Below are 25,772 nucleotides of genomic sequence, written 5' to 3'. Positions count from 1 at the left end.
ATTATTTTTATCTTTAGTTATTTTTATTCGTATTTCTTAAGCAGTTTTTATTTTATATTCTTATTTTATTTAATTCAAAATATTTTCTATTATTTTGTCTAGATTAAGTAAAATAATTAAATCTTGAGAATTGAAAACAGTCCCTGTGGGATCGATACTTGGACTCTCAGTCCACTTTACTATTACTTGACCTGGTGCGCTTGCCAGTATATTTTTATCAAACTGATTTAGCCGGTCAGTTATGTTAAGCTCCAAAAATATTGCAAAAAGATTTTGGGCTGAGGCTTTAAATACTGGATGTCACATATCCAATAGGGTGTATTTAAGAAAAGGTTCTACTATGACTTCCTATGAAATTCTCATGGGAAAGAGGCCTAACCTTAAATATTTTCATTTTTTTGGATGCATATGTTATGTTTTGAATGACAGGATGCAGTTGGCTAAGTTTGATTCAAAAAGCGATAAGTGTTTATTTCTTGGATATGCTTTAAATAGTTGAGCTTATCGTGTGTTTAACTTGAGACCTAGAACTATCATTGAATCTATTAATGTGGTATTTGATGATTATGCAGATCTAAAGGGGAAAACAATTGAAGACAATATTGATGATCTGCTAGATACTGTCTCTTCACAGACTGATTCAAGTGTTGTCAATAGTGTTGTCCCTCCTGAAAAATCACCCAGCACAACACTGAGTCCAACACTGAATATGAATGAACAGAGTACAGAAGAACATGATGATTTTGAAGATGAAATACGAGATGCTAGACATAATGTTAAAAGAGTGGGTGCCCGGTTAGCCAACTTGTGGCTAAGGGCTTTTATGACTCTATGTAAAACAATCTTTTGTTTAATATAATTTACACTTTTATAATGGCATTGACTTTATCTTTCTTCATAATGTTATATTATGATATACTATTGTTGTTTTGATAAAGACCTTGAATATACTATAGTGTATGTAAGATGTGGTAGCACATGGGGATGGCTATCATGAAACACATCTTATAGTCACTGTATATTCTAAACTGTTCCTAGTCAATTGAGCCGTCCGCAAATAAGGATAAGGATCGCTCGAGATTGAGACTAGCATTTGCGATGCCGAGTACCACGTTTCATTGGTATGGAACATAGAGATGTTCAAAGCATGCAAATGGATATTCATATGATGAATGATCGAACTACCCTATTCGGACTTTCCAAGTGGTTATCACTTATCGAGTGGATAAAGTCTGCGGTTTTGGTTGTACACCATTAGTCCTTATTACTTGAAACATCATTGAGACTCTATATGCTAGTACTGTACTTTGACTCGTTTACCGACTCTATTGGGGTCATCAGGTGTCGGGATTGGGTACAGTTACGACACATATAGGAGTCGATGCTTTGTTGTCAAGGATTCACCACATACTTACGAGTGTGGATATCCTATGCGATCTGAGGAGATATTAGTGTGACGAATCTCTGGCCAGAGTACATGATGTGTTTTAGGTTAATGGGTTATCCTAGTAACACATGCGATGTCACTAATAGATCTCCAAGATGTTATGCATAGTTATCGAATCTCGAACGACTCTCGATATACCAATGGTTGTTGATTCGATCGGGATATTTGGATGAAGGGACCGTACTGTACGCTAACCAAAATCTACTGGTTCTTGCAGGCACTATGAGTAATACCTAAGGAATCATGGAGCGATGTTGCTAGGCACTCTTACCATGATTCGATGGGTAAGTCGGAAATTGTTGTTCCGAGTCACAAGGAGTTGTGAGCCCACGGCTAGCTGTATTCCTGAACCATTGAGGGTTACACAAGTAATGGATTACTAAAACCCCGTAGAGATAGTTAAATTTAAAGAGTTAAATTTAATGAAAGAGAAGTTGGACTTCTTAACTAAAGGGAGTGGGATTTCCTAAAATGACATAGGGATGGGCATTTTTGGAAATCACTGAATTCGGATTCAGAAAAATTGTCTTGACTCTAAAAGATGCAAAAATGGTTTCTGTGCACATTGGTGAAATCAGTTTATCAATCGGAGTCACGATGAATTTTATATTAATTTCTATAACAACAGGCTTGGCTTGTTGGGCTTAAGTTATGGATTGTGGGCTTTAAGGAGTTAGAGTCCTGATACAATTATAACTAGAAATTATCTATAAATAGGACTGCAGTGTTCGAAAATTGGGTGTGATTTTCAGTCTTGAATTTTCAAAAATCAGTCTAGATTATTCAAGAGGATTTTCAAAATCCTCTGTCCCTTTCGGAGAAAATTCGGCTTGTGATTTTTATGAAAAATTACAATCTGAATTAACAGATCATATCTGTTTATTCTCTACGCAAACTTCTGATTGATTTCTAGTGCAGTCAATCAGAGGGTTTTGTTTTCTATTCGTGGACCTGATTGAAGAAACGTTCGTTCATCAGTTCCTGGGATATACAACAAGAGCAGATTAAATTATGTTGGTGTCCATAATCTCGCTTCGAGATTTTAAGGTAAAATATTTAATTGTGATTATTTATTTTACTTACACAAATTTAATCGTAAAAGTTTTGATACCTAGATATGGAATCGTTCCATATTAATAAAATAAAATTTTTAAACTTCCGCTGCACCGGGTATCAATTCTAATTGATCTGAACACCGATTTCCAACAGTGGTATCAGAGACAGGTTGCTCAGATCAAACAATTAAATTCATCGATTGTACAAAATTTTTAAGCCTCGGTTTTTGAAACAAAACGAAAATTTAAAATTAAATTTTAATGGGCAAATCGGGCAGCGAGCGTCGCTGCCCAGGGCAGCGCTGGGCGCTGCTCAAGGGCAGCGAGTCCATCGCTGCCCAGGGCAGCGATCGTCGCTGCCCAGGGCAGCGATCGTCGCTGCCCAAGGGGCAGCGACGGGCTGCCCAACCCGGGCCCTTTTTGGGGCACGGGCTGCCCGGGATTGTCCCGGGCAGCCCGGAAAAATTATTTTTTAATTTTTAATTAAAATTTTAATTTTTTGAAATTCTAGTTTTTGATCCGATCGAAAATTGTTTTTTGATTGGTTCACGAGGCATTGGATCGAATTTTTCGAGTCCGGAAATTTTAAAATTGATTTTTGGATAAATTTGAATTTTTGGAAAATTTATAAATTTTATCCGTTAAATTAAATTTTATAAAATTAATTATTTTGGTACAATTGATGATAAGATATGATCTTATGGATGGATAAGATAAAATATGATTTTATCTTTTAAATTATGATGTTTTTGCATGTTTATCCAATTATTTAATTATTAAATTAATTATTGGATAAAGGATGATCGATTGCCATGACCAATGTTTTAGGTGTATGTTAGGTGATTTACATTTGTCTTATTGTTGTTGGTGTTTATTAATGGGTTTGGTTTATAGCCCAATATGATTTTCATATGTAATAAAAGTGGGCCTGGTTTATGGCCCGTTCCCACCCCTAAAAATGTATCCCATCCCATATTTGTCATCGAAATTTATTGTAAATTTGTTAGACTTAGTGGGAGACAAAGATTTGAAGAAATGGTGGGCCCAGCAGACAATGAAGACCGAAGAAATGTAAATTGGAAGCACAATGTAATAGGATTGCATTGCATACTTTCATATCACCTAGGATTGGACTTAGACTCGTGATTGGAAACCACGGGTCGATTAGTTAATGGGATCGATCATCCTTAAATAATATATGATATTATTGATGTATGCATGTTTAGACTAAATTGTATGAATCCCGCAAGCATACATAAATGGCATGATGAGACAAATTTTCAAAATTAAAATCCCTCATTTTAAATATGATTTAAAATTGATATCAAGATTAATAAAAAGGGAATTTAAATATTGTTTAAATATTCCTACCTTCCATCAACGATCAATGTATGAGATGCTACCCGCGGATACGGTCCGGCTCATATTATTGGGGGGCCCGTTCGTCGGAAAGCTGTACATTGGATCGACACATGTTGTAAGTTGGGTGGAACTCCCATGGGATTGGCTCATATTATTGGGGATCCACATGGCGACCGTCCATCACAACTTAATATTGATGGGTTATCTTGACATGTCACAATAAACGGCGTCATATTATTGGGCCCTTATTGGACATGAGGTAAAAACGTGGAGGTTGCTTTGGAAGCAATTGGGCTCTACCTTTTGAAAATTATGGTTGGCTGATATTATTCGGGACTATAGTTTGTCAATTGGACTCCATGTTCCCACTAAAGAAAATGTTTCTCGTTTTCACTAGAGGGTGGTGAAATGGTCAAAATAGTGGGAGTGTGATTCATAAAATAAAATTCGCCATATTTTATGTCTTAGTAAATTATTAAAAAAATCATCGATTATTGTCTGTTTCATCTCAGTATTTCATTACAATGAATTCGTAATCCACATGTTTCAATTCTCGAACAAAACAAATTTTCTGACGCAATCTATACAGGATGGTTCCATAAGTTAAGATTGTCCTGAGTTCGGAAAAGATTTTCTAAGTGTTAGAAAAGGCTTCTCCGAAAATAGCCTCGGCTGATGTAACTGCCGAAAGGTTGGCCGAACTAGAGAAATGGTTGGACCATGATCTCAAGGCCAAATGTTACATGCAAAATTCGACAAGTCTAAACAAGTTTGCCACTACTGCAAGAAACCCGGTCATTGGAAATGTAACTGCAAGGAATACCTCGAGCAGTTGAGAACTGCAAAGGGTTTGTTTTACATTGAAATAAATGTTTTACTTTATACTACTTCTTGGGTATTGGATACCAGATATAGATCTCACATTTACAATGAGTTGCAAATGATGACAAGAAGTAATAAGCTAAGGATGGGTGAGACCCAGCTAAGGCTCGGGAATGGTTCTAGAGTCGAAGCCAAAGCTATAGGAGACATTTATTTAGTTTTGCAGAACAATTTTAAGTTATTTTTTAAAGATGTTTTATATGTTTCGGATTTGGTCAAAAACATTATATCTATTTCTATGCTTGATAGAGATGGTTTTTCTTGCAATTTTGTAAATGGGATTTGCAATATTTACAAGAATGAATGTTTGATTGGAAATGGACAACTTGAAAACGATCTATATAGCTTAAAATTAAAAGACGTTCCAATTAATTATGTTGATAAACCGGTGACAACAATTAAAAGGAAAAACGATAGTCAAAACCCGGCAAACCTTTGGCATGCTAGGCTAGGTCATATTTCCTCAAGGAGGATGAACAAGCTAGTGGGAGAGGGCATGTTTGATATGTCTGATATTAACTCTCTACCTACTTGTGAATCCTGTCTAAAGGGAAAAATGACTAAATCTCCTTTCAAAGGGAAACCTGAGCGTAGCCAAAATCCGTTGGATTTGATCCATACGGATGTTTGCGGTCCATTTAGGATTGGTACTAAATGTGGCAACACCTACTTCATTACCTTTACTGATGATTATTCAAAGTATGGATATTTATATTTAATGAAATATCAGTCTGAAGCATTTGAAAGGTTCAAAGAATTCAAGGCTGAAGTAGAAAATATGCAAGGGAAAAGTATTAAAGCACTTCGATCGGATCGAGGTGGAGAATACTTAAGTACCGAATTTTTGGACTATCTAAAAGAGAATGGGATTCTCTCTCAGTGGACTCCTCCTATGACACCTCAGCTGAATGGTGTTTCGGAGCGTCGCAATCGAACTTTGTTGGACATGGTTCGATCCATAATGAGCTTCACTGAGCTTCCACCTTTGTTTTGGGGCTACGTGCTTGAAACGGCGGTATTGTTGTTGAACAACATCCACACTAAAGCAGTAGATAAAACACCATACGAGTTATGGAATGGCAAAGCTCCTAAGTATTCGTACATGAGGATTTGGGGATGTCCTGCTTACGTAAAGCAGACAGTGGGAGATAAGTTGGATAGTCGATCCACCTTATGTTATTTTGTAGGGTATCCAAAGAATTCAATCGGATATTATTTCTATCATCCTAATGAAACAAAAGTGTTTGTTTCAAGGAATGCCACCTTGTTGAAGAAGGAGTTCTTATTGGATAAGAAAGGCAAGATGATGGAACTCGAAGAAATTCAAGAAGAACCCGAGATACAAAACAGCGATCCTACACCTCAAGAATCATCACAAGACACGCCTATTGCTAGAAGATCCAAGAGGACTTCTAGACCTCCTATTAGATATGGTCTTCTTCTTGAAGGGGATCAAAGTGAACCCGACATTGGATGTGATCCAAGAACCTTCAAGGAAGCAATTTCTGATGCGGATTCGAATTTATGGCTTGAAGCTATGCAATCGGAAATAGACTCGATGCATTCTAACCAAGTTTGGTCTTTAGTAGATCCTCCCGGTGGAATTGTTCCAATTGGGTGCAAATGGATCTACAAGAGAAAGCTTGGGCCTGATAGAAAGGTATTGACCTACAAGGCACGATTGGTGGCAAAAGGTTATACTCAAAGACAAGGAGTTGACTATGATGAAATCTTTTCACCAGTCGCAATGTTCAAGTCCATAAGAATCCTTATTGCCATAGCAGTATAAGATGACTATGAGATATGGCAAATGGATGTAAAGACTGCATATCTTAATGGAAACATTAAGGAAGAGATCTATATGATGCAGCCTGAGGGATACACATCCATGGGAAGCGAGCATAAGGTATGCAAGCTTCAGAGATCAATCTATGGTCTCAAACAAGCATCAAGAAGTTGGAACCAAAAATTTGATGAAACAATAAAGGATTTTGGTTTCATCAAGAACCCGGAGGAACCATGCGTGTACAAGAAAGTAGTTAAGAATGCGGTAACATTCTTAGTACTTTATGTTGATGACATCCTACTCATGGGGAATGATGTAGGGATGCTGCAGTCAACAAAGATATGGTTATCAGGTAGATTCTCGATGAAGGATTTAGGTGAGGCATCCTATATTTTAGAAATTCAGATCTATAGAGATAGATCAAAAAGAATGATAGGACTCACTCAATCAACCTACATCGACACCATATTGAAAAGGTTTTCTATGGATGAGTCCAAGAGAGGACATCTACCTATGTGTCATGGAGTTTCTCTATCCAAGTCTATGTGTCCCAAGACTGACGAAGAGATAGAGAAGATGACACACGTGCCATATGCGTCAGCCATAGGTAGTATCATGTATGGGATGATATCTACCAGACCGGATGTGGCCTATGCTCTGAGCGTCACGAGCAGATACCAAGCCAATCCCGGTCAAATGCATTGGAAAGCCGTGAAGGATATTCTTAAGTACTTGCGAAGGACTAAGAATTTGTTCATGGTTTATGGAGGGAGAGAATTGAAGTTGGAAGGCTATACCGACTCTAGCTTCCAATGTGACGTGGATGACTCGAAATCAACCTCTGGATTTGTATTCGTGCTCAATGGCGGTGCTATCTTTTGGAAGAGTTCCAAGCAAGACACCACAGCGGATTCCACCACTGAGGCAGAATACATTGCAGCATCAGCTGCTGCTAAAGAGGCGGTTTGGATAAGGAAATTCATCCAAGAGTTGGGTGTAATTCCTGAAGCTGTTGGTCCAGTCCCGGTGTACTGTGACAACACGGGTGCCGTTGCTCAGGCAAAGGAGCCAAGGTCTCATCAGAAGTCCAAACACGTACTGAGGAAATACCACATCATCCGGGAGATTGTGGAAAGAGGAGACATCAGTGTCGAGAGAGTGGCCTCTACAGACAATATCGTTGATCCGCTTACTAAGCCCTTGTCAGGACCATTGTTTGACAAACATCGCGAAGCAATGGGATTAAGTAGTATGACTAGTTGGCTTTAGGGCAAGTGGGAGATTGAAAGAGTGGGTGCCCGGTTAGCCAACTTGTGGCTAAGGGCTTTTATGACTCTATGTAAAACAATCTTTTGTTTAATATAATTTACACTTTTATAATGGCATTGACTTTATCTTTCTTCATAATGTTATATTATGATATACTATTGTTGTTTTGATAAAGACCTTGAATATACTATAGTGTATGTAAGATGTGGTAGCACATGGGGATGGCTATCATGAAACACATCTTATAGTCACTGTATATTCTAAACTGTTCCTAGTCAATTGAGCCGTTCGCAAATAAGGATAAGGATCGCTCGAGATTGAGACTAGCATTTGCGATGCCGAGTACCACGTTTCATTGGTATGTAACATAGAGATGTTCAAAGCATGCAAATGGATATTCATATGATGAATGATCGAACTACCCTATTCGGACTTTCCAAGTGGTTATCACTTATCGAGTGGATAAAGTCTGCGGTTTTGGTTGTACACCATTAGTCCTTATTACTTGAAACATCATTGAGACTCTATATGCTAGTACTGTACTTTGACTCGTTTACCGACTCTATTGGGGTCATCAGGTGTCGGGATTGGGTACAGTTATGACACATATAGGAGTCGATGCTTTGTTGTCAAGGATTCACCACATACTTGCGAGTGTGGATATCCTATGCGATCTGAGGAGATATTAGTGTGACGAATCTCTGGCAAGAGTACATGATGTTTTTTAGGTTAATGGGTTATCCTAGTAACACATGCGATGTCACTAATAGATCTCCAAGATGTTATGCATAGTTATCGAATCTCGAACGACTCTCGATATACCAATGGTTGTTGATTCGATCGGGATATTTGGATGAAGGGACCGTACTGTACGCTAACCAAAATCTACTGGTTCTTGCAGGCACTATCAGTAATACCTAGGGAATCATGGAGCGATGTTGCTAGGCACTCTTACCATGATTCGATGGGTAAGTCGGAAATTGTTGTTCCGAGTCACAAGGAGTTGTGAGCCCACGGCTAGCTGTATTCCTGAATCATTGAGGGTTACACAAGTAATGGATTACTAAAACCCCGTAGAGATAGTTAAATTTAAAGAGTTAAATTTAATGAAAGAGAAGTTGGACTTCTTAACTAAAGGGAGTGGGATTTCCTAAAATGACATAGGGATGGGCATTTTTGGAAATCACTGAATTCGGATTTAGAAAAATTGTCTTGACTCTAAAAGATGCAGAAATGGTTTCTGTGCACAGTGGTGAAATCAGTTTATCAATCGGAGTCACGATGAATTTTATATTAATTTTTATAACAACAGGCTTGGCTTGTTGGGCTTAAGTTATGGATTGTGGGCTTTAAGGAGTTAGAGTCCTGATACAATTATAACTAGAAATTATCTATAAATAGGACTGCAGTGTTCGAAAATTGGGTGTGATTTTCAGTCTTGAATTTTCGAAAATAAGTCTAGATTATTCAAGAGGATTTTCGAAATCCTCTGTCCCTTTCGGAGAAAATTCGGCTTGTGATTTTTATGAAAAATTACAATCTGAATTAACAGATCATATCTGTTTATTCTCTACGCAAACTTCTGATTGATTTCTAGTGCAGTCAATTAGAGGGTTTTTTTTTCTATTCGTGGACCTGATTGAAGAAACGTTCGTTCATCAGTTTCTGGGATATACAACAAGAGCAGATTAAATTCTGTTGGTGTCCATAATCTCGCTTCGAGATTTTAAAGTAAAATATTTAATTGTGATTATTTATTTTACTTACACAAATTTAATCGTAAAAGTTTTGATACCTAGATATGGAATCGTTCCATATTAATAAAATAAAATTTTTAAACTTCCGCTGCACCGGGTATCAATTCTAATTGATCTGAACACCGATTTCCAACAAATGTATCTAGCAAAATTCAGAAAAACCATCATACTTCACAAATCATAGGAGATGCACAAGGAAGGATGCAGACCCAAAGAAAGGAAAATTTTGATTATCGAAAGATGATTGGGTTAGTGTGCATGACTTCCGCATACCCTCAGGTAAGACATTCTTGCTTTGTGTCTAGTATTGAACCAAAAAATGTTGGTGAGGCTTTAAAAGATGAGTTTTGGGTCAATGCTATGTATGATGAACTTGAACAATTTGTTAGGAATGATGTGTGGATCTTAGTTGCTCCACCTGATCATATTAATATCATTGGAACAAAGTGGATTTTTAAGAACAAAACTGATGAATCAGGAAATATTGTGAGGAATAAGGCGAGGTTGGTAGCTCAAGGGTATACACAAGTTGATGGGGTGGACTTTGATGAAACCTTCGCTCCTGTATCCTGAATAGAATCTGTTAGATTATTGTTGGCTATTGCATGTCACATGAAAATGAAACTTTTTCAAATGGATGTAAAAAGCACATTTTTGAATGGAATTCTGAGTGAAGAAGTTTATGTAAGACAGCCTAAGGGATTCGAAGATCCACATCATCTTGATCATGTTTATAAATTGAAGAAGACCTTATATGGATTGAAACAAGCACCTCGTGCTTGGTATGGAAGGCTCACGGAGTATTTGCTTGACATTGGATTCAAAAGAGGTGAGGTAGATAAAACATTTTTTGTTCAAAAAGTACAAGGTAACATTCTTATCTGTCAAATCTATGTTGATGACATAATTTTCTGTGCTTCATCTCAAAAACTTGTAAATGATTTTGTTGAAAGCATGACTGCTACCTTTGAAATGAGCATGGTAGGTGAGTTGAATTACTTTCTAGGATTACAAGCGAAACAAATGAGTGATGGAATCTTCTTGTGTCAAAGCAAATATGCTAGAAATTTTATAAAGAGGTTTTGTACTGATCATGTTCGACATATGAAAACACCAATGGGAACTAATGAAAAACTGTGCAAAGACAGTGTTGCTGTCAGTGTTGACAACACTCTGTATAGAAGCATAATTAGTAGTTTGTTGTATTTAAGTGCAAGTCGACCTGATATTATGTTCAGTGTGTGTTTGTGTGCCCGATATCAATCTGATCCTAAAGTCACACATATGAAAGCTGTAAAACGAATTTTGAAGTATGTTGCAGGCACTTTAGACTTAGGGTTATGGTACACTATAGAAACCAATACAAATTTGGTAGGCTATAGTGATGCTGATTGGGCAGGAGATGTTGATGAGAGGAAAAGCACCACGGGTGGTTGTTTTTATTTGGGTAACAACTTGGTTTCATGGTATAGTAGAAAGCAAAATTGTGTGTCACTTTCCACTGCTGAATTCGAATATGTGGCAGCGGGAAGTTGTTGTTCTCAATTAATTTGGATGAATCAAATGCTACAAGACTATGGTCTTAAAAGTGAAACACCAATTGTGTACTGTGATAACTCAAGTGCTATAGATATATCAAAAAACCCAGTACAATACTCTCGAACTAAACACATTGACATATTCATTCAAGATTTAGTTGAGAAGGGCATGATCCATATGGAGTTTGTCGGGACCAATAACCAACTGGCCGATATTTTTACAAAAGCATTAAACTTCAAGAGATTCTCCAGTCTTAGAAAATCTCTCAACATGTGTTCTTTATAAGCACTCACGGTTGATGTCCTTAAGTGTTGCCAACACTGACGGACAACACCAAACATGCATGTGCATTTTTAGGACTTTAGGCATACTGCATATTCATATTGTTCTATGTTTTGCACTGGTTGATAATACTGACTGGCACTTTGTAGTTCTTCTGTCAAAGGTATTTTTATAACACACTTGCCATGATAATATGCTTTAAACCACGAAGTAGTTGAGGGATGTTCGTGTATTCCATGATCTTGTCCCATGTAAAAAGTGGTTTTAAAAATTAAAAAGCATGGTTTGATAAAATTTCGGTGACCAATGTCGTGAAAATCAAACTAAAATCGGAAGAAAATTGGAAAAAGCTACCTAAAAGAGTCCAATGAAGATCGTTCTTTTAGTGTGCAGGCTACCACTTCTGAATCAATATAAAAAGAAGAAAAACATGGCTCTGGAAGTGTGACAAAATTCAAAATTATTTTGAAGACTACTGTGTTGTTGAAAAGTATTGCCAATACTGGTGTTTAACACGTGCTGCACACACTTTGCATGAATCATTTTTTATCTAATCTCATTACATTCTGTTTTAGACATAAATTAGGTCATGCATTTTGAATTTATTGTGATCATATCGTGCTCAGGGTTAAAAGTTCAAAGACGAACAAAAATTGGAAAAATTGCCCAACTTGCTGAAAATTGAATTGATTGAGATTGAATATGTTTCAGTGGCGTTAAAACTCGATGTGGAGTTATTTATTTTTGGGGGATATTGATATACTCTTAAGTGAGAGTTTCAGGGTATCCTTAATTAATCAAATTTAATTTCCTTAATTAGAGAGATTTTTTACCCGTTGGAGAATTGTTATCGTTAGGGGGAGATTCTTAGTCTGATATGAGAGATAGGGGCTTTTGATTTTTTTTTACCGTTTGAACCCCTTTTCCCTATATATTTCTAAGCACTGTAGAAATTGATTTTATCGTCTTCAATATTTTCTAACTCTCTCTGCAAAAATTCTCTGAAACCCTTAATTTCTAAATTGTTTATAATGGTAGGCAAAGCTTTCGATTCGCATGACATACGATCAGAGATGGGTTATCAAGAGGAAGACAAGCCCTCGGAGGTACTTTTTGAAAATCCTATTCTCTCGATTGTACCTACGGCCATTCAACCTACACCGTTGGCAGAAATTGCTCCAGGAGAACCCGGGAATGAAATCAACATTGAGAATCCTCCTGATTTTTTTGTGTTGAATCGTGTGTTCCCAACACAGCCAATAGCGAGAAGGTCAAAGTGCCAAGTGGGCTTCAACCCCGATTTTACTACCAATAAGAGATTTTGTGGTAAGGGGGAGACTTCACGTCCTATTTTGGATGATCCAGATTTTTCATCTGGAGATGATTCTGCGGATCAGAATTTTGAGGTGGTTGTTAGGACAAAAACCGTTGTTACTGAAAAGGCCAAATCAAAGAAAGGAGATTCATCTAGTGGTGATGATTATTCTGATGAAATTTCTACTGATGTGGCTTCTACTGAGAAAGAGCCATATAGTACTGCTATTGTTGATGATACCACAAAGACAACTACAGAGGCTCCATCTTCTACTGATGAGGAAATTTCACTGGCCACTTTCATGGCGAATATTCGGAAAACCAAGGCTAAACCAGTTGCACCTTCACAAGTTCCATCTGATGGTGACGAACCAGACTCTGAAAATGATGCAAGAGTTTGAGAGTAACCGGCCCCAGAAATCTGATAGTTCATCTTCTTCGAGTTCTGAGGAAGAAGACTATGAGGATGCTGCTTCTGATGGTTCTGGAAGTTCTGAGGAACAAGCTTCTGATGACAGTGTTGCCAACACTGATGACAACACTGCTGCTGAATCTGACTCTGATATTGATCCTGCTAAGGCATACAATATTCAGTTTTATTCAAAGGAATCTGCTGATGAATGGGAAGCTCTGTCTGGAAAATACTGTTGGGAAGAAAGAAATATTGATGAAGTATCTTTCGAAAAGTAAAACTTGGTGACTTTCTTGAAACAGCAGAATTTATATTCTACTGTCACCACTGCCGGACCATTTTCAAGAAGAGCTGTGTTAGAATTTTACTGCAATCTGAACATGACTGGAGATGAAGAATCATTTAAGTTTGGAAGAGTGTACATCCAAGAAAATGTGTATGATTTTACTCCTGTTTTGATCAATGAGCACTACAATACTCCTGACATCGATGACGATGCAGTTACTGAGGATATTGATCAAGTCACTAAAGTGATCACTGGAGGAATGATTCAAAAATTTCCACTGCACCCAGACAGGTTGTCAGCTGCAAATCTTACTTCTTTCTTTTCTATGCTTCACAAAATTGCGATTAGGGATTGGACGCCATCTACCAATACAACAGTGGTAACTAAGCCACAAGCACTTGCGTTGTTTGCCATTGGAACTCAAGATCCTTTGGACTTTGAAAATTTGGTGTTTGAAAATATTATGACCTTTCGAGAAGGTGGTTGAAAAGCAACTAAGTTTCCGTTTCCTTCATTGATCTATGGTATGCTGGAATCTCAAGGCTTCACAAAAGAGGATGATGAAGAATTGATTGGAGGAGATGAGCTTTTCAAGATCGCACCTGGTTTGCTGAAAGGAAATAGGATGATTGATCTACCATGGACTGGTGTTGTACCCAGTGTCGCCAACACTGAGTCTGTTCCACCTATGACTATTCATAACACTGCTATGATTATGTTGAATTCTACTGCAATTCGTGCTCAAATGGCTCTTGCTGAACTAAAAATTGCACAAGACAAAGCTGATCTCGAGTACTATGAAGCCTTAATGACTGAGTACAGGACTAAACTTGGACTACCAGGGCCCTCTGGACAAAAAAGGGGAGTAGAATCAAGTGCTGAGCAAGCTGAAGAGGCAGATGATTAGATGTGGTTGATCATAATTGGTTTTAGGATTTTTTTTCTTATCCTTATCTTTTATTTTTGTTATTTATTATTTTGCTCTGAGTTAGTAATATATTTCTGAGTTGATTAGGTTGTGCTTCTTATTACTCTCTGATATGATATTAAACTATTTGCTACTCTGATCTAGTAAGTGTTGAGAGTTGGTGTTGCCAACACAACCGCACAACACTGTGTTCTGAGATGATTAAATTCAGGGGGAGCTTTAGTTGCATAAGATAGGGGGAGTTATTTGCACTTGTGTGTGTGTTTTGTCCAGAAAGGCAAAAAGGGAGAGTTTGAAAGAACATGTTGTGCACATGTCTTTTAAATTATTTCCTTATTGCATTTAAATTTCATATTTATAGTTTTGCCTTTCTTAGAACAAGTTTTCACTACAAGAAAAACTCTCATTAACAACACTCAAATGACGACAGTTTTATCTCAAAATCGTTGTCTTTTACTCTACAACAACATTTTTAATTAAAAATGTTGTCTTTGGGCGTTTATCTTATTAAAAGGACAACAGTTTTTGAAAAATTGTTGTCTTTAAGAGGTTTTTTGGGTGCTACGACAACATTTTTTGTCAACTGTTGTGGAATTATGTTGTTTAAAATGTAAAAGACAACAATTTTTAAAAATGTTGTCTATGAGCGGATTTTAAATATATAAGACAACATATTTTTAAATTGTTGTCCTTGTTGTATTATTTTATAAGAGAAAGACCACATTTTTGACAACGTTTTTTTTAAATTGTTTTATTTTAATTCTTTATTGTTTTTTTAAAAAATTACTATAAACACGAAGGAATACAAGGAGAAGAAGAAAAACCTTTTATCAAATCTCATTCTCGCCTCTCTCAAAATCTCAAACTTTGAACGTTCGTATCTCCTCCTTTCGTCAATGGAATTTCGAACAGTTTGAGGGGTTTTATTCCTTCTGTCAGTAGATTTGATTTGAACCACAAATTTCTATTTTTTATGCTCGTTTCTTGCCCAAACCGAGCCCTGTTCCTGACTTGCTGTCGTTCGTCTTCTCCGATGAGCTTTGCTCCGATTTCTATGCTATTATTAGTGTTATAGCTTGGGTTCAAAGCTTACGTTAGTATTTGAGCCAAGCCCATAACTTTATGCTCATTTAAACAGCGATTACAGGTTCTCCGACGAGCTTCCACCACTCAAGCACCATGGAACAAGTTGCAGCTAGGTTCGAGCCCCTATTTTCGACTGTAGTATGCTGCCTGGAGGTTAAAAAATGGTCGCTCAATTTATTTGAATTTCTCCCCCTTTTATGTCGTTATATTCATTTTTGGATTTTTGTAGGTTCACTAGTTGGACGAGTTCAAGGTATACTTGTTCTTGAAAGTTCATATTGTTTGTTTATGTAATATGTGTATACTTGTCTATCTCGATTTATTTCTGATGATCGTTTGTCAAACAAAAATTTTGGGTTGCTGTTTGATATAAATTAATGTCGCACTCTCCATGATTTAAGCTATAAGGTGATCGCAAAATATTAATCCGAAAGTAAAATCAGTGTATATGTATTGGACTGTTAAAAGTGGTTCTATATTTCAATCGGCGTCACTATAGAATATTGTAGTTCTAGCTTCTCGTGATGCCAACCCAACACATGTAAAGGAATTAATTTTTTAAAAAAATTTTAAATATTTATAGGAACTTGTGTTTACACCTTCGATATTGACCTTTTTGCCTATTTTCTCTGCGTTCTTTAGGTGTGGTGTGATACCAAAGTTGGCTAATCTGAATTTTCCAGTCCCTTTTCTCTTGACTCTTTATTATCTTTGGTGAGAAAAGATAGGGGGCAACTCGAAAAGGAGTTATCGGGGTGTTTTATTAATGGGTTCTTGCTGCAGTGTTCAATAAGGGATGATAGTCCTCGGCGAGATGGTAAGTGGGTTCTGTTTTTCAAAGCCTTTGCTACCTTAGTTTTGGTTTTCTTCATAAACATTCGATATTTGTGAGTGGTGATTTTGTGTTTGTTTACTATGTGGGGTCAAGTTCAGGTTGGGTGGGAGAAGCCAAGAACTTAGGCTTGAGGTTGAGACGAATGCTTTGTGGTGCAAGACTTGATCTTTTTGTTTAGAGCATTAGATTTGTAGATTTTTATTTTCGGCTTTGGTTTTTGAAGTTTCTTTGGAGATAAAGCTCTCCTCAAGGTCAATATGCACGTGTTATTCTTCTTCTTTCTTGTGTAAGTTTGCTTAGATTTTCGATTGTAAGTTGCTATTAACCGAACCTCAAGCTATTTCGAGCAAAGTTCAGTCTGAGTGATACAATTAGTGATTTGAACTAGTTGAGCGTTTTAATTATATATATGGATTATGGAGGAAGAAAATGGAAGAAGTTGGGAGGGAATGTATTTTGTTTTTCAATGTCAAGATGCAGTAGCATTTAGAAATATTTGTTTCAAATTTAATGTCCAAAAAGTTAACTTTCTTCCCAATTTTGTTTTCCTTGTATTCTATTTGATTTCACTTCGTCGTTAGCAAATATAAATGATTTGTTTAATCCACTTGTAGACCAAAGGCGATGTGGTGCTGTTTTTTATGTGGTTATTACTGTTCATCACTTCCTTTGATGAATACCTTTAATTAAATTTAATTGGACACCAGACAAGATGGAGTTTTACATAAGAATAACTTGTAAAAATCATGTGGATATGGAAAAAGAAAACATGAAGAACATAGTAATCAATAGTTTTAATTAAAACCTTTGATTAAATTTAAACCGGACACCTGTTTCTGACCTGTTGCTCCGTGCATCTTCTCCGGTGAGTTCAGAAACTATTTTAGTTCGATTCTTAATGTTCTAGCTTGGTTCATAGCTCAAGTTAGTATTTGAGTCAAACCCATAACTTTCTGCTCATTTCATCTGCAATTTTAGGTTCTTTGGTGAGCTCCCGCCACTCAACCACCATGGAAAAAGAGATGTCCGATTTCCATGCTGGTCTAGCTATGATTCTTTATGTTTTTACAGTAGTTACAGCTAGGTTCCAGCCCCTATTCTTGACCATAGTATTCTGCCCGGAGGTTAGAAAATGGCCGCTAGATTTCAATTTTTGTCCCTTTTATATCTCGTTTATTTAGTGTCGAACTAGGTAATGTGATATTGTTGGAAATTCTCAATGTATTGGTCATTCTTGGATTATTATGATGATTTTTTAACGATTGAGTCATAAATAATATGTGCATGAACAATTAACTCAACTTTATAATGGATGTTTGCAACAGAAAAAACAGAGGGCAAAAGTTGCAGATAGGCTTGACAAATGTGTTAAAGAAAAATTGTTGGATTTTTGTGATGTCCTGAATATTCCTGTCTTCGAAACCACTGTAAATAAGGTAATATCATTATTTTATTTTGTTTTGAAATCATAAATGTTCAGTTTGTTGATCATATGCAGTTGTGTTTTCCAGGAAGAACTCTCTGTGACGTTATTAGAATTCTTAGAATCTCCTAATGCAACGACATATATCTTACTCGCTGAAAAAGATTAGGTAAGTATGCTTGTTTTTGTGTTTGTTGATGCATTCAAATGAGCAGCTGTATGATATTTCTTCTTTTTTTCACATTTCTCTGCAGAGTAAGAAGTGAAAGAGCAAGAGCTCATCAATCAAAAGTTCAGCTGACATGGCTGCTGGAAAATCTAGAAAGGTCAGGCCTTAAATAATTATAGTTTGCAGGAAAAAGTATGTTAAATTATATATTGGAATGTGGAGGAAAGATTTAAAAATATCATATTATCGACTTATATTATGCATTTGGAATGCACTTTGGTTAATTCAATCTTTATGCGATAGTGTTATCTATCCTGGGTGTTTGTTTTCAATGTTTCAAAACATGTATTAGTATGTGTATTTTAAGATTGTAATTAGCTTAATCTGACATTGAAGAAAATATTAAGGCCTTGTTGGTCATGAAATTTTGGATTAGAAAAGAGGGGACAATAGAAACTATGGGGAAAAGGAAATTGATCATGTGACTTGGAGTCTGTGACTCAGGCTCACACTTAACATTGTTCTATTTTACAGATTTTAAGCAAATAACTATAATACAGTGTTAATCATGGTCGTATATCAACCATGCATTAATCAAAAATATTTTTTTTTTTTTACGTTTAGAGCTGTTATATAATATCTTATTAGTTAACGTTTTTTGGGCTTTTAGAAGAAGAGCTTTAATAGATATTATATTTGGTTAACAAACTAACTTCACTTCAACAATTATTGCTGGTGTTTGTTTTCGCAGGCAATTGCAATGACAGAGAAATTAGATCAAACAAGCTACAAATGAATTTTTATTTAATTTCATATTTATGTTTATGGTTTTTGTTGTATTTAATATTTATCATGTATACTTTAGAATTTTATGCTTATGTCATTTGATTGGTTGCGTATGAAATTTTTAGAATGTCGTAAATATTATTTTGTAATGTTGGAAAATTGTATAATAATTTTATTTCAATATTTTTTTTATTTTGAATGATTTATAATATTATAATTTTTATTTTATTTTATTTTTTTTTTGTTTTTTATTTGAAAAAAGACAACATTTTTTTTCAGTTGTCATAGGGAGCTCAAAACTATTGTAAAAGCTCGTGTTGTTAGAAATAACGCTCAAAGACAACATTTAAAAATTGTTGTCTTTGAGATAAAAGACAACAGTTTTAAAATGTTGTAAAACTGTTGTCTTCTCTCTCAAAGATAACAATTAAAAACTGTTGTCTTTGAGCGTGATTTTTAACAACACCAGTTTTTACAACAGTTTTGAGCCCCCAACGACAACTGAAAAAAAATGTTGTCTTTAGGAGTTTTTCTTGTAGTGTTTAAAATTGGTAATATCAGATATATATTGATTCGAAATATTTGATTCTGATGATATATTGTTTTCATGATTTGTAGGTCCTTATTTATGGAAACATATTGAAGATCTATTTATAGGAGTGCTTGGACCGATCAGAGAAAGAACAAGAAAGACAATCAAGAGAAAAGAGAGTGAAACGTAGAGAGCAAAATACATAGAAAAAGTACTGCAGAAATTCTAGAGTATTGAAGATCGATCATTGAAGAATTTCTGAAGAGATACTACTGCTACGTTGTATTGACGAGTAGTGTTGGAAACACTGAAGAACACACGAGTGAAGTGTTGTTCTGAAAGTGGTTCTTTGGTTTTCGTTTTTCGGTTTAGAACTTCCTATTGGTTTATTATTCTAGTATTACTAGTTTTTAGGAAGTCTTTTATTTTCTCAATCTGTTGAGAAAAGTAGATTTTTCGTAAAACAATCACTAGTTGGTTTTTGTAAACTGATTTGATTTTCTAGTGATTATTTCGTCATGAGGCATTGTACAAGTACTTAGTACTTGTGCATAAATATCTGTGTGTTATTTACTTTTACTGTTAGTTAATTATTCTGCTGCATAGTGTTATCGTGAAGTGTTGACAACACTGAAAGATAACACACACTCGAAAAGTTTTCTGGTATTTCTGTGATTTCATATTGTCCAAACCTTACAGTATCGAACGGAGTCTTGTTGGTTCCTTGGCATTTCAGTATCAGAAAATTTGTTAGAGTTGAGATAGAAGAGAAGTAGAGTTCATATAAGGAAGTGGGATCACCTTGGATATGCAAGAACAATATTTGGTAGCACACTCTGTTGAGATATACCGATAAAATATGAGGGTGAGAGCTTCTTCTGGTTGAGTGAAGAGAAGCTATTCTATGTGCATTATGTGCCATTGGAGTAGTAAATTTGAAAAACAAGTTAGCTTCGTAGGGAGGATGTGACTCGGGCTTCTATATATATATATATATATATATATATTTGAAATAGGGCTTCTATTTTTATAATGCTTATATTACAATATTGGAAAAGGCAGTGTGTTTTAAAGACAAGAGGGAATGTGAGTTACTGAGTTTGATGTTTTTAAGGTTCAGAGGGTTCATTTGGTTCTCTTTCGTTATGATGTGAACGATTTAAGGTTTGCATTCCCGTTAATTCTCCACAGTATGGCACATTTAATTATCTCTTCGAATTAGTCAACGTGGAAAAGGGCCTATTTGCTGTCGTGTCATTTATGCTTGTAAATATGAAATGTCAACAATAAAGAGATCTATTTTTTTTTTCAATGAAATATCGTAACTTCAATTTTCTATATTCGTTTCATAAGGGTTTTACGGATAAAATATAAAGTGGCCACAACAATATGATTAAAATGGATTAAAATTAAGGCGCAAAATTTACATATATTAGTAGATATCTTTTTTTATTTTTTCCTTATAACCATACAACTCAAATTTAACTAACGAAATAAAGTACATAAATTGAAATTTCCCAGTACATTTCGTCCAATGTTTTGTGATGGGTGACCACTTTTGATAGGCCGACTAGTATAAATCATTAAAAAAATTCCCTACACATGTTGCATAAGATGAGAGTTTGGATAAATTGTGGTGCACTTTGAGATGGATGCTAAAACATTAGTTGATGCAGTGCACAAAAGAAATCATGATATATGATCAAAGTTTGGATCAATTGTGGAACACTGTCGATTTTGTTGAATGGAAAATCTGATTTTTGTTTAAAGTGGGCAAGTCGACATTCTAATATTGTCGCTCATATATAGTTTGGCTAAATACGCTTATTTATTTTATAATCCTATATATGGTGTGGACTGACCCGCCTAGTTTTATTTCTTATCTTTTGAATTGTAATAATCTTTCTCATTAATGTTTTGTTGGTTTGGTATTAAAAAAAAAAAAAAAAGATGAGAGGGTGGTCCAAAGGGTTCACTGGGTCCAAAATGTCAAGGAGGACGTGAAACAAATCAGCAACAAAAATAAAGACAAAAATACTTGAAACCTCAAGAATTAAAGTTACAACGAAGTTGGTCTAATGTTGACGCTGACTATATACTTTAATTTTAAATCTATATTGTGTGTGCAAATGATATTGTATCTTTCTTGTCAAATGTGTCCATTTCGTTTTAGGAATTGTGTCTACGACAATGGATGATAAGTATCTATATTGATTCTCTTTCACATTTAAATTATTTATATAGGCTTATAGCTGCATGCAAACATATATTTTGAGTAACCATAACGCAATAGGTTCAAGAGATCACATTAATCAGCTACGGAACAAATCATGTATGACATATTCGATTGAAAAATTGTTGGTGGAGAGAATCGAGCTCATGATCATTGATTGAACTTTCATATACTTCACCAACTCGAACACTCATTCGATGCCTGTAAACATGATATTTGCATGAATAGATCGATAATTTACATGTATATTATTCAATTTATATATAGTCCAAACTAAAAGTTTAACTTAATTACTATAAGTAAAAAAGTACTAAATTTTATGATAAAGTTGAGATACCAAAAAGTAATTTGATTTCTAAATGGAAAGCGAATGCTTATTATCAACACATCCTTTTCATTTTTGATATTATTTAATGTTGTGAGATACACGTCGATGATAATTTATTTATTACATAGTTTGTATTAAATTAGTTTTTTTGACTTGTATTCGCTTAAAAGTTTAACTGATCTTGAGTCAAGTTCGAGCAATTCGACTCTTCGATTGAGTTCAAGTTTTAATTTTAATGATATATACTATATTATAAAAGGATTGTAGTTCTATTTTTCTAGTTGGAGCTCTAATTGCCAAGATATCGAGGAAAATCATGAATGTCTAAATATACAAAATTTTGAGGACTCCGGATGAAAGTGTTTAAATTTGAAGTAGCAAATGGGAAAATATCCCCTAGGACAATTCCAGGCCATCCCGAGGGGATTTTCAACGGTTGAATCCCCCTCATGTTTAAAAAAATTGCACTTCGATCCCAGGATCAATCGGTTAAGAAATTAATTAAAAAATTATTTCCAAAACGTTAGGGTACTGTCCTTTTTTATTTGAAATATTAATCAAAAAATCAGGGGCGGACTCAAAATTTTTTTTCAGGGGGCGCAATTAAGAGCGGAGCCACATGTTGCTATGTCGGGTGGTAGTTTAGATGACCACTTTGTTTTCTCTACATTGTATACATTAAATTTAGTTTATTTGGTTAATATATATGTTAAAAATTTTAAAAATAAAAAAATACAAGCTAAACATATTTAAAAAATTGAGATATCAAAAAAATGCAATTCAGGCAAAAATAAAAATCTAACTATGTTAAACGATACAATTCATAAAAAAATCACGAATGCATAATTTATATCATTAAATAACAAACAAAAAATTTAAAATAGTGTCATCAATACGTAATAATTTTTTATATTATTTGATAAGTTCCTAAATAATTTTATTTTTCAATATAAAACAAAAATATTATTTAAAATTGATATGTATTATAATTTATTTTATTAAATAAATAATACAAATATATAATTAAAAAATTTATGAAAAATTGAGGGGGGTCCTGTGCCCCCCCTGGACCCTTAAAAATTAATTAATATTGCTGCTTCAAAAGTTAATTTTATTATATTTTAACATTCGTGAAAAAAAATATGAAAAATGAGGTGAGAAAAATGGTCATTTGCTTTTAAAAAATAAATACTGCAATTAACATAAAAGTTAGTTTTTTAAACCATGTTTAAAAGAAGTACATAAAAAAAAGTTCTAAAAAACATAATGAAACCGGTAGGTCGATTTCAAGGTTAAACAGGTTCAATATGAGATTATGCGTGAAAAAAATATTTTTAATTTTACTATAATTTTAATTGTATCTATCAGTCGATAGATATTATAATTTTAAAAAAAATTCGGATCCTGAAATTAAATATTATTGGCGTTGATGCTATTATAACTTTTGTACACATGCACGTACACGAATTAAGATGTATTTGGATTTTATTTAGATAGTATATTTCAAAGTTCATCCCCGATCATTATTTCCATTTTCCAAGTTACTAATATAGATGACATGAAATAAATAAATAAAGGTAACATATATATCAACCAAGTAGTTTTCAAAAGGAAATTTATTTGTTTTCCTACCTTTAGCCTATTTTATCGCAAAATCAGGTTATATCCCGATTAGGAAACTCCAAAAACACGTAAATAAGGAAGATTTTCAGATTTTTTTTTAATTTTATTTTTTTAAAAAAATGGTTATTGGTATTTGGTCACATTCCTATTCCTTTTCCTTTTCATACAAGAATTATAATTATTACTTCGTTTCCTAAAAGAGTTATAATTATAATTCTAAAATTATACTTTCATCCGAGAGCTGAGCAATTGTGCTCGCTCGATCGGGTGTTTTTCACGGATCGAGCGAGACACTGAAATTTTTAAAAAAAAAAAAAAATTTTACTTTGCTCTTGGTTTCTTAATTGATGTTTAATGAAAGCAACCCGAGGTCCCCACAACAGGTGGTATCAGAGCGATAAGTTTCTTGGACTGAGATTAGATGAGCGGGGTAGATCGAGCCTTCTATTCTGATTTATTTATTGTTTTCATAATTGTATGATATACGATTTATTGATTACAGATATTAAATTGTCACATGATGCTGTGATAATTTGCGAAGAATATGCTATATAATGGTTTGAATTACATGCTATCTAGTTATTTGATTGAAGTACTAGCATGTATTATGAGGATGAATCGAAACTCGATCTTTTATGAAGGCAATGTGGACTGCAACAGACTTGTTGTAATTGAGATTGAACTGTAAACTAATCTGTTTGATTATCAGATATGCCTCCCCGACCAGCACCGAGAGTTAGACAGACGTTGGCTACGAATCAGCCTGAACAGACGAATGCTGCACAGGTCCCAGTGACAGTGTCTGAACATGGACAGGGTAGTACTTCTACTTATGAGTTCAGTGATGCTAATCCGATGGAGAAACTTCTGAAACGATTCCAATCATTCAAACCACCGAAGTTGCCAGGAACTGAGAATGCTGTGGAATGTGAGAACTGGTTGAAAGATATTGAGCAGTTATTCGAGTCTATTGATTATACAGATGATCGTCGTGTGAGACTGGTAATTCATCAACTGCATGGTCTTGCCAAGAGTTGGTGGATAGAGACGAAAAGAGCATTGGAGAACCAAGGTACTGTTATTACCTGGTTTGTATTTCGAACTGCTTTCTATCAGCGTTTCTTTCCTGTGTCTTATCGCAAGGATAAAGGAGAAGAGTTTGCAAGTCTGCAACAGGGGCAGTTGAATATCGAAGAATATGTTGCAAAATTCACTAGCTTGTTGAAGTTTGCTCCACATATCGCTGTTAATGATGAAGCTCAAGCCGATCAATTTATCAATGGCTTGAATCCTGATGTGTTTACACTTATGAATTCGGGAAGACCGAATACCTTTGCTGATGCTCTGAATCGAGCAAAGGGTACAGAAGCAGGGATACTGAAATAACGAGGAGCACAGTTTGTGCCACAGCCAGTGAGACAGTCCCAAGAGCAGCCACAGATTCCACCGCCACCTCGATTTGAAGCTGGAGGTAGCAGTAGTGGAAAGAAGAACTTCTTCAAGGGAAAGAGTAAACAATTCAAGAGATCTGGTGGTAGTAGCTCTTCGATTTCAGGTAGCTCCCGACAGTCTAGAGCTGGACAGAGGTCTGATGTGTATTGCACCAAGTGTGGTGGTCGCCATACCAATGAACAATGCCGAGGTGTATTTGGAAGCTGCCACATATGCAACAAGATGGGACACTTTGCACGAGTGTATCCACAACGAGGATCTGAAGGTGCACAGGGTGAGGGATCATCGAGACCGGTAGGTCAATCTACATCTTCTGTTCACTCTTTTCAACCACAGCCTGCAGCACCGAGTAGAGGAGGAGGTCAGACGGTGAATCAACCTCAGAGGCAACAAGCACGAGTGTTTGCATTGACAGAAGAGCAAACACAAGCAGCACCGAACGATGTGATTGCAGGTAACTGTTTTCTTTCTGGTTATCCTGCCTATGTCTTATTCGATACTGGTGCGTCGCATACCTTCATATCTGAACAATTTGTTACGTTGTATTCATTTCCTGTTGAGTCATTAGCTACTGTAGTGTCTATATCTTCACCGTTGGGAAAAGGTATAGTATCAGTGAAGTCTGTTAAAAATTGTGTACTACAGTACGAAGGTAATGAAGTTGAGCTTGACTGTATCGTTCTTGGTTTATCTGATTTTAATTGCATAATCGGTATCGATATGCTAACCAAGTACAGGGCAACAGTGGACTGTTTTCAGAAGATTGTGAAGTTCAGACCTGATATGACTGATGAGTGGAAATTCTATGGTAAGGGATCACGAGCCAGAATTCCTTTGATATCTGTTCTTTCTATGACTGACTTGTTATAGAAAGGGGCGGAAGGATTCCTTATTTATGCAGTCGATATACTGAAGACTAGTCTGACATTGACTGATATACCGGTGGTGAGCGAGTTTACAGATGTATTCCCTGATGAGATTCCAGG

At 35.4% G+C, this 25,772-nt stretch overlaps 1 protein-coding gene across 3 annotated transcripts; it reads left to right on the top strand.

Annotated features, from left to right (window-relative positions):
- Window positions 1–15,509: 15,509 nt before the first annotated feature.
- Window positions 15,510–18,129, top strand: LOC140892482 (DEK domain-containing chromatin-associated protein 1-like). Of its 3 annotated transcripts, XM_073301390.1 has the most exons (6): window positions 15,510–15,658; window positions 16,048–16,222; window positions 17,219–17,364; window positions 17,566–17,676; window positions 17,752–17,832; window positions 17,918–18,129. In XM_073301390.1, exons 3-5 carry the CDS (start codon window positions 17,251–17,253, stop codon window positions 17,830–17,832), a joined length of 306 nt encoding a protein of 101 aa, XP_073157491.1. In that variant the 5' UTR covers window positions 15,510–15,658; window positions 16,048–16,222; window positions 17,219–17,250; the 3' UTR covers window positions 17,918–18,129. The 3 variants fall into 3 exon arrangements, 2 of the variants coding, with proteins under 2 accessions (XP_073157491.1, XP_073157489.1); XM_073301388.1 differs by having other exon boundaries at window positions 15,510–16,222; XR_012152841.1 differs by lacking the exon at window positions 17,219–17,364 and having other exon boundaries at window positions 15,510–16,222.
- Window positions 18,130–25,772: the final 7,643 nt, after the last annotated feature.

The sequence above is a fragment of the Henckelia pumila genome, chromosome 3, assembly GCF_033568475.1.
Source record: "Henckelia pumila isolate YLH828 chromosome 3, ASM3356847v2, whole genome shotgun sequence".
Taxonomy (NCBI): Eukaryota; Viridiplantae; Streptophyta; class Magnoliopsida; order Lamiales; family Gesneriaceae; genus Henckelia; species Henckelia pumila.
Note: the sequence above shows the minus strand (reverse complement) of the source record. Positions and strands in the feature narration are given on the sequence as shown.

Bases quoted from the DNA above. Each gene is read 5' to 3' on its own strand.
- LOC140892482 (XM_073301390.1), top strand. From the start codon at position 17,251: ATGGAAAAAGAGATGTCCGATTTCCATGCTGGTCTAGCTATGATTCTT. The intron at 17,365-17,565 runs GTTAGAAAATGG...TGTTTGCAACAG, and splicing joins CCATAGTATTCTGCCCGGAG to AAAAAACAGAGGGCAAAAGT. The intron at 17,677-17,751 runs GTAATATCATTA...TGTGTTTTCCAG, and splicing joins TCGAAACCACTGTAAATAAG to GAAGAACTCTCTGTGACGTT.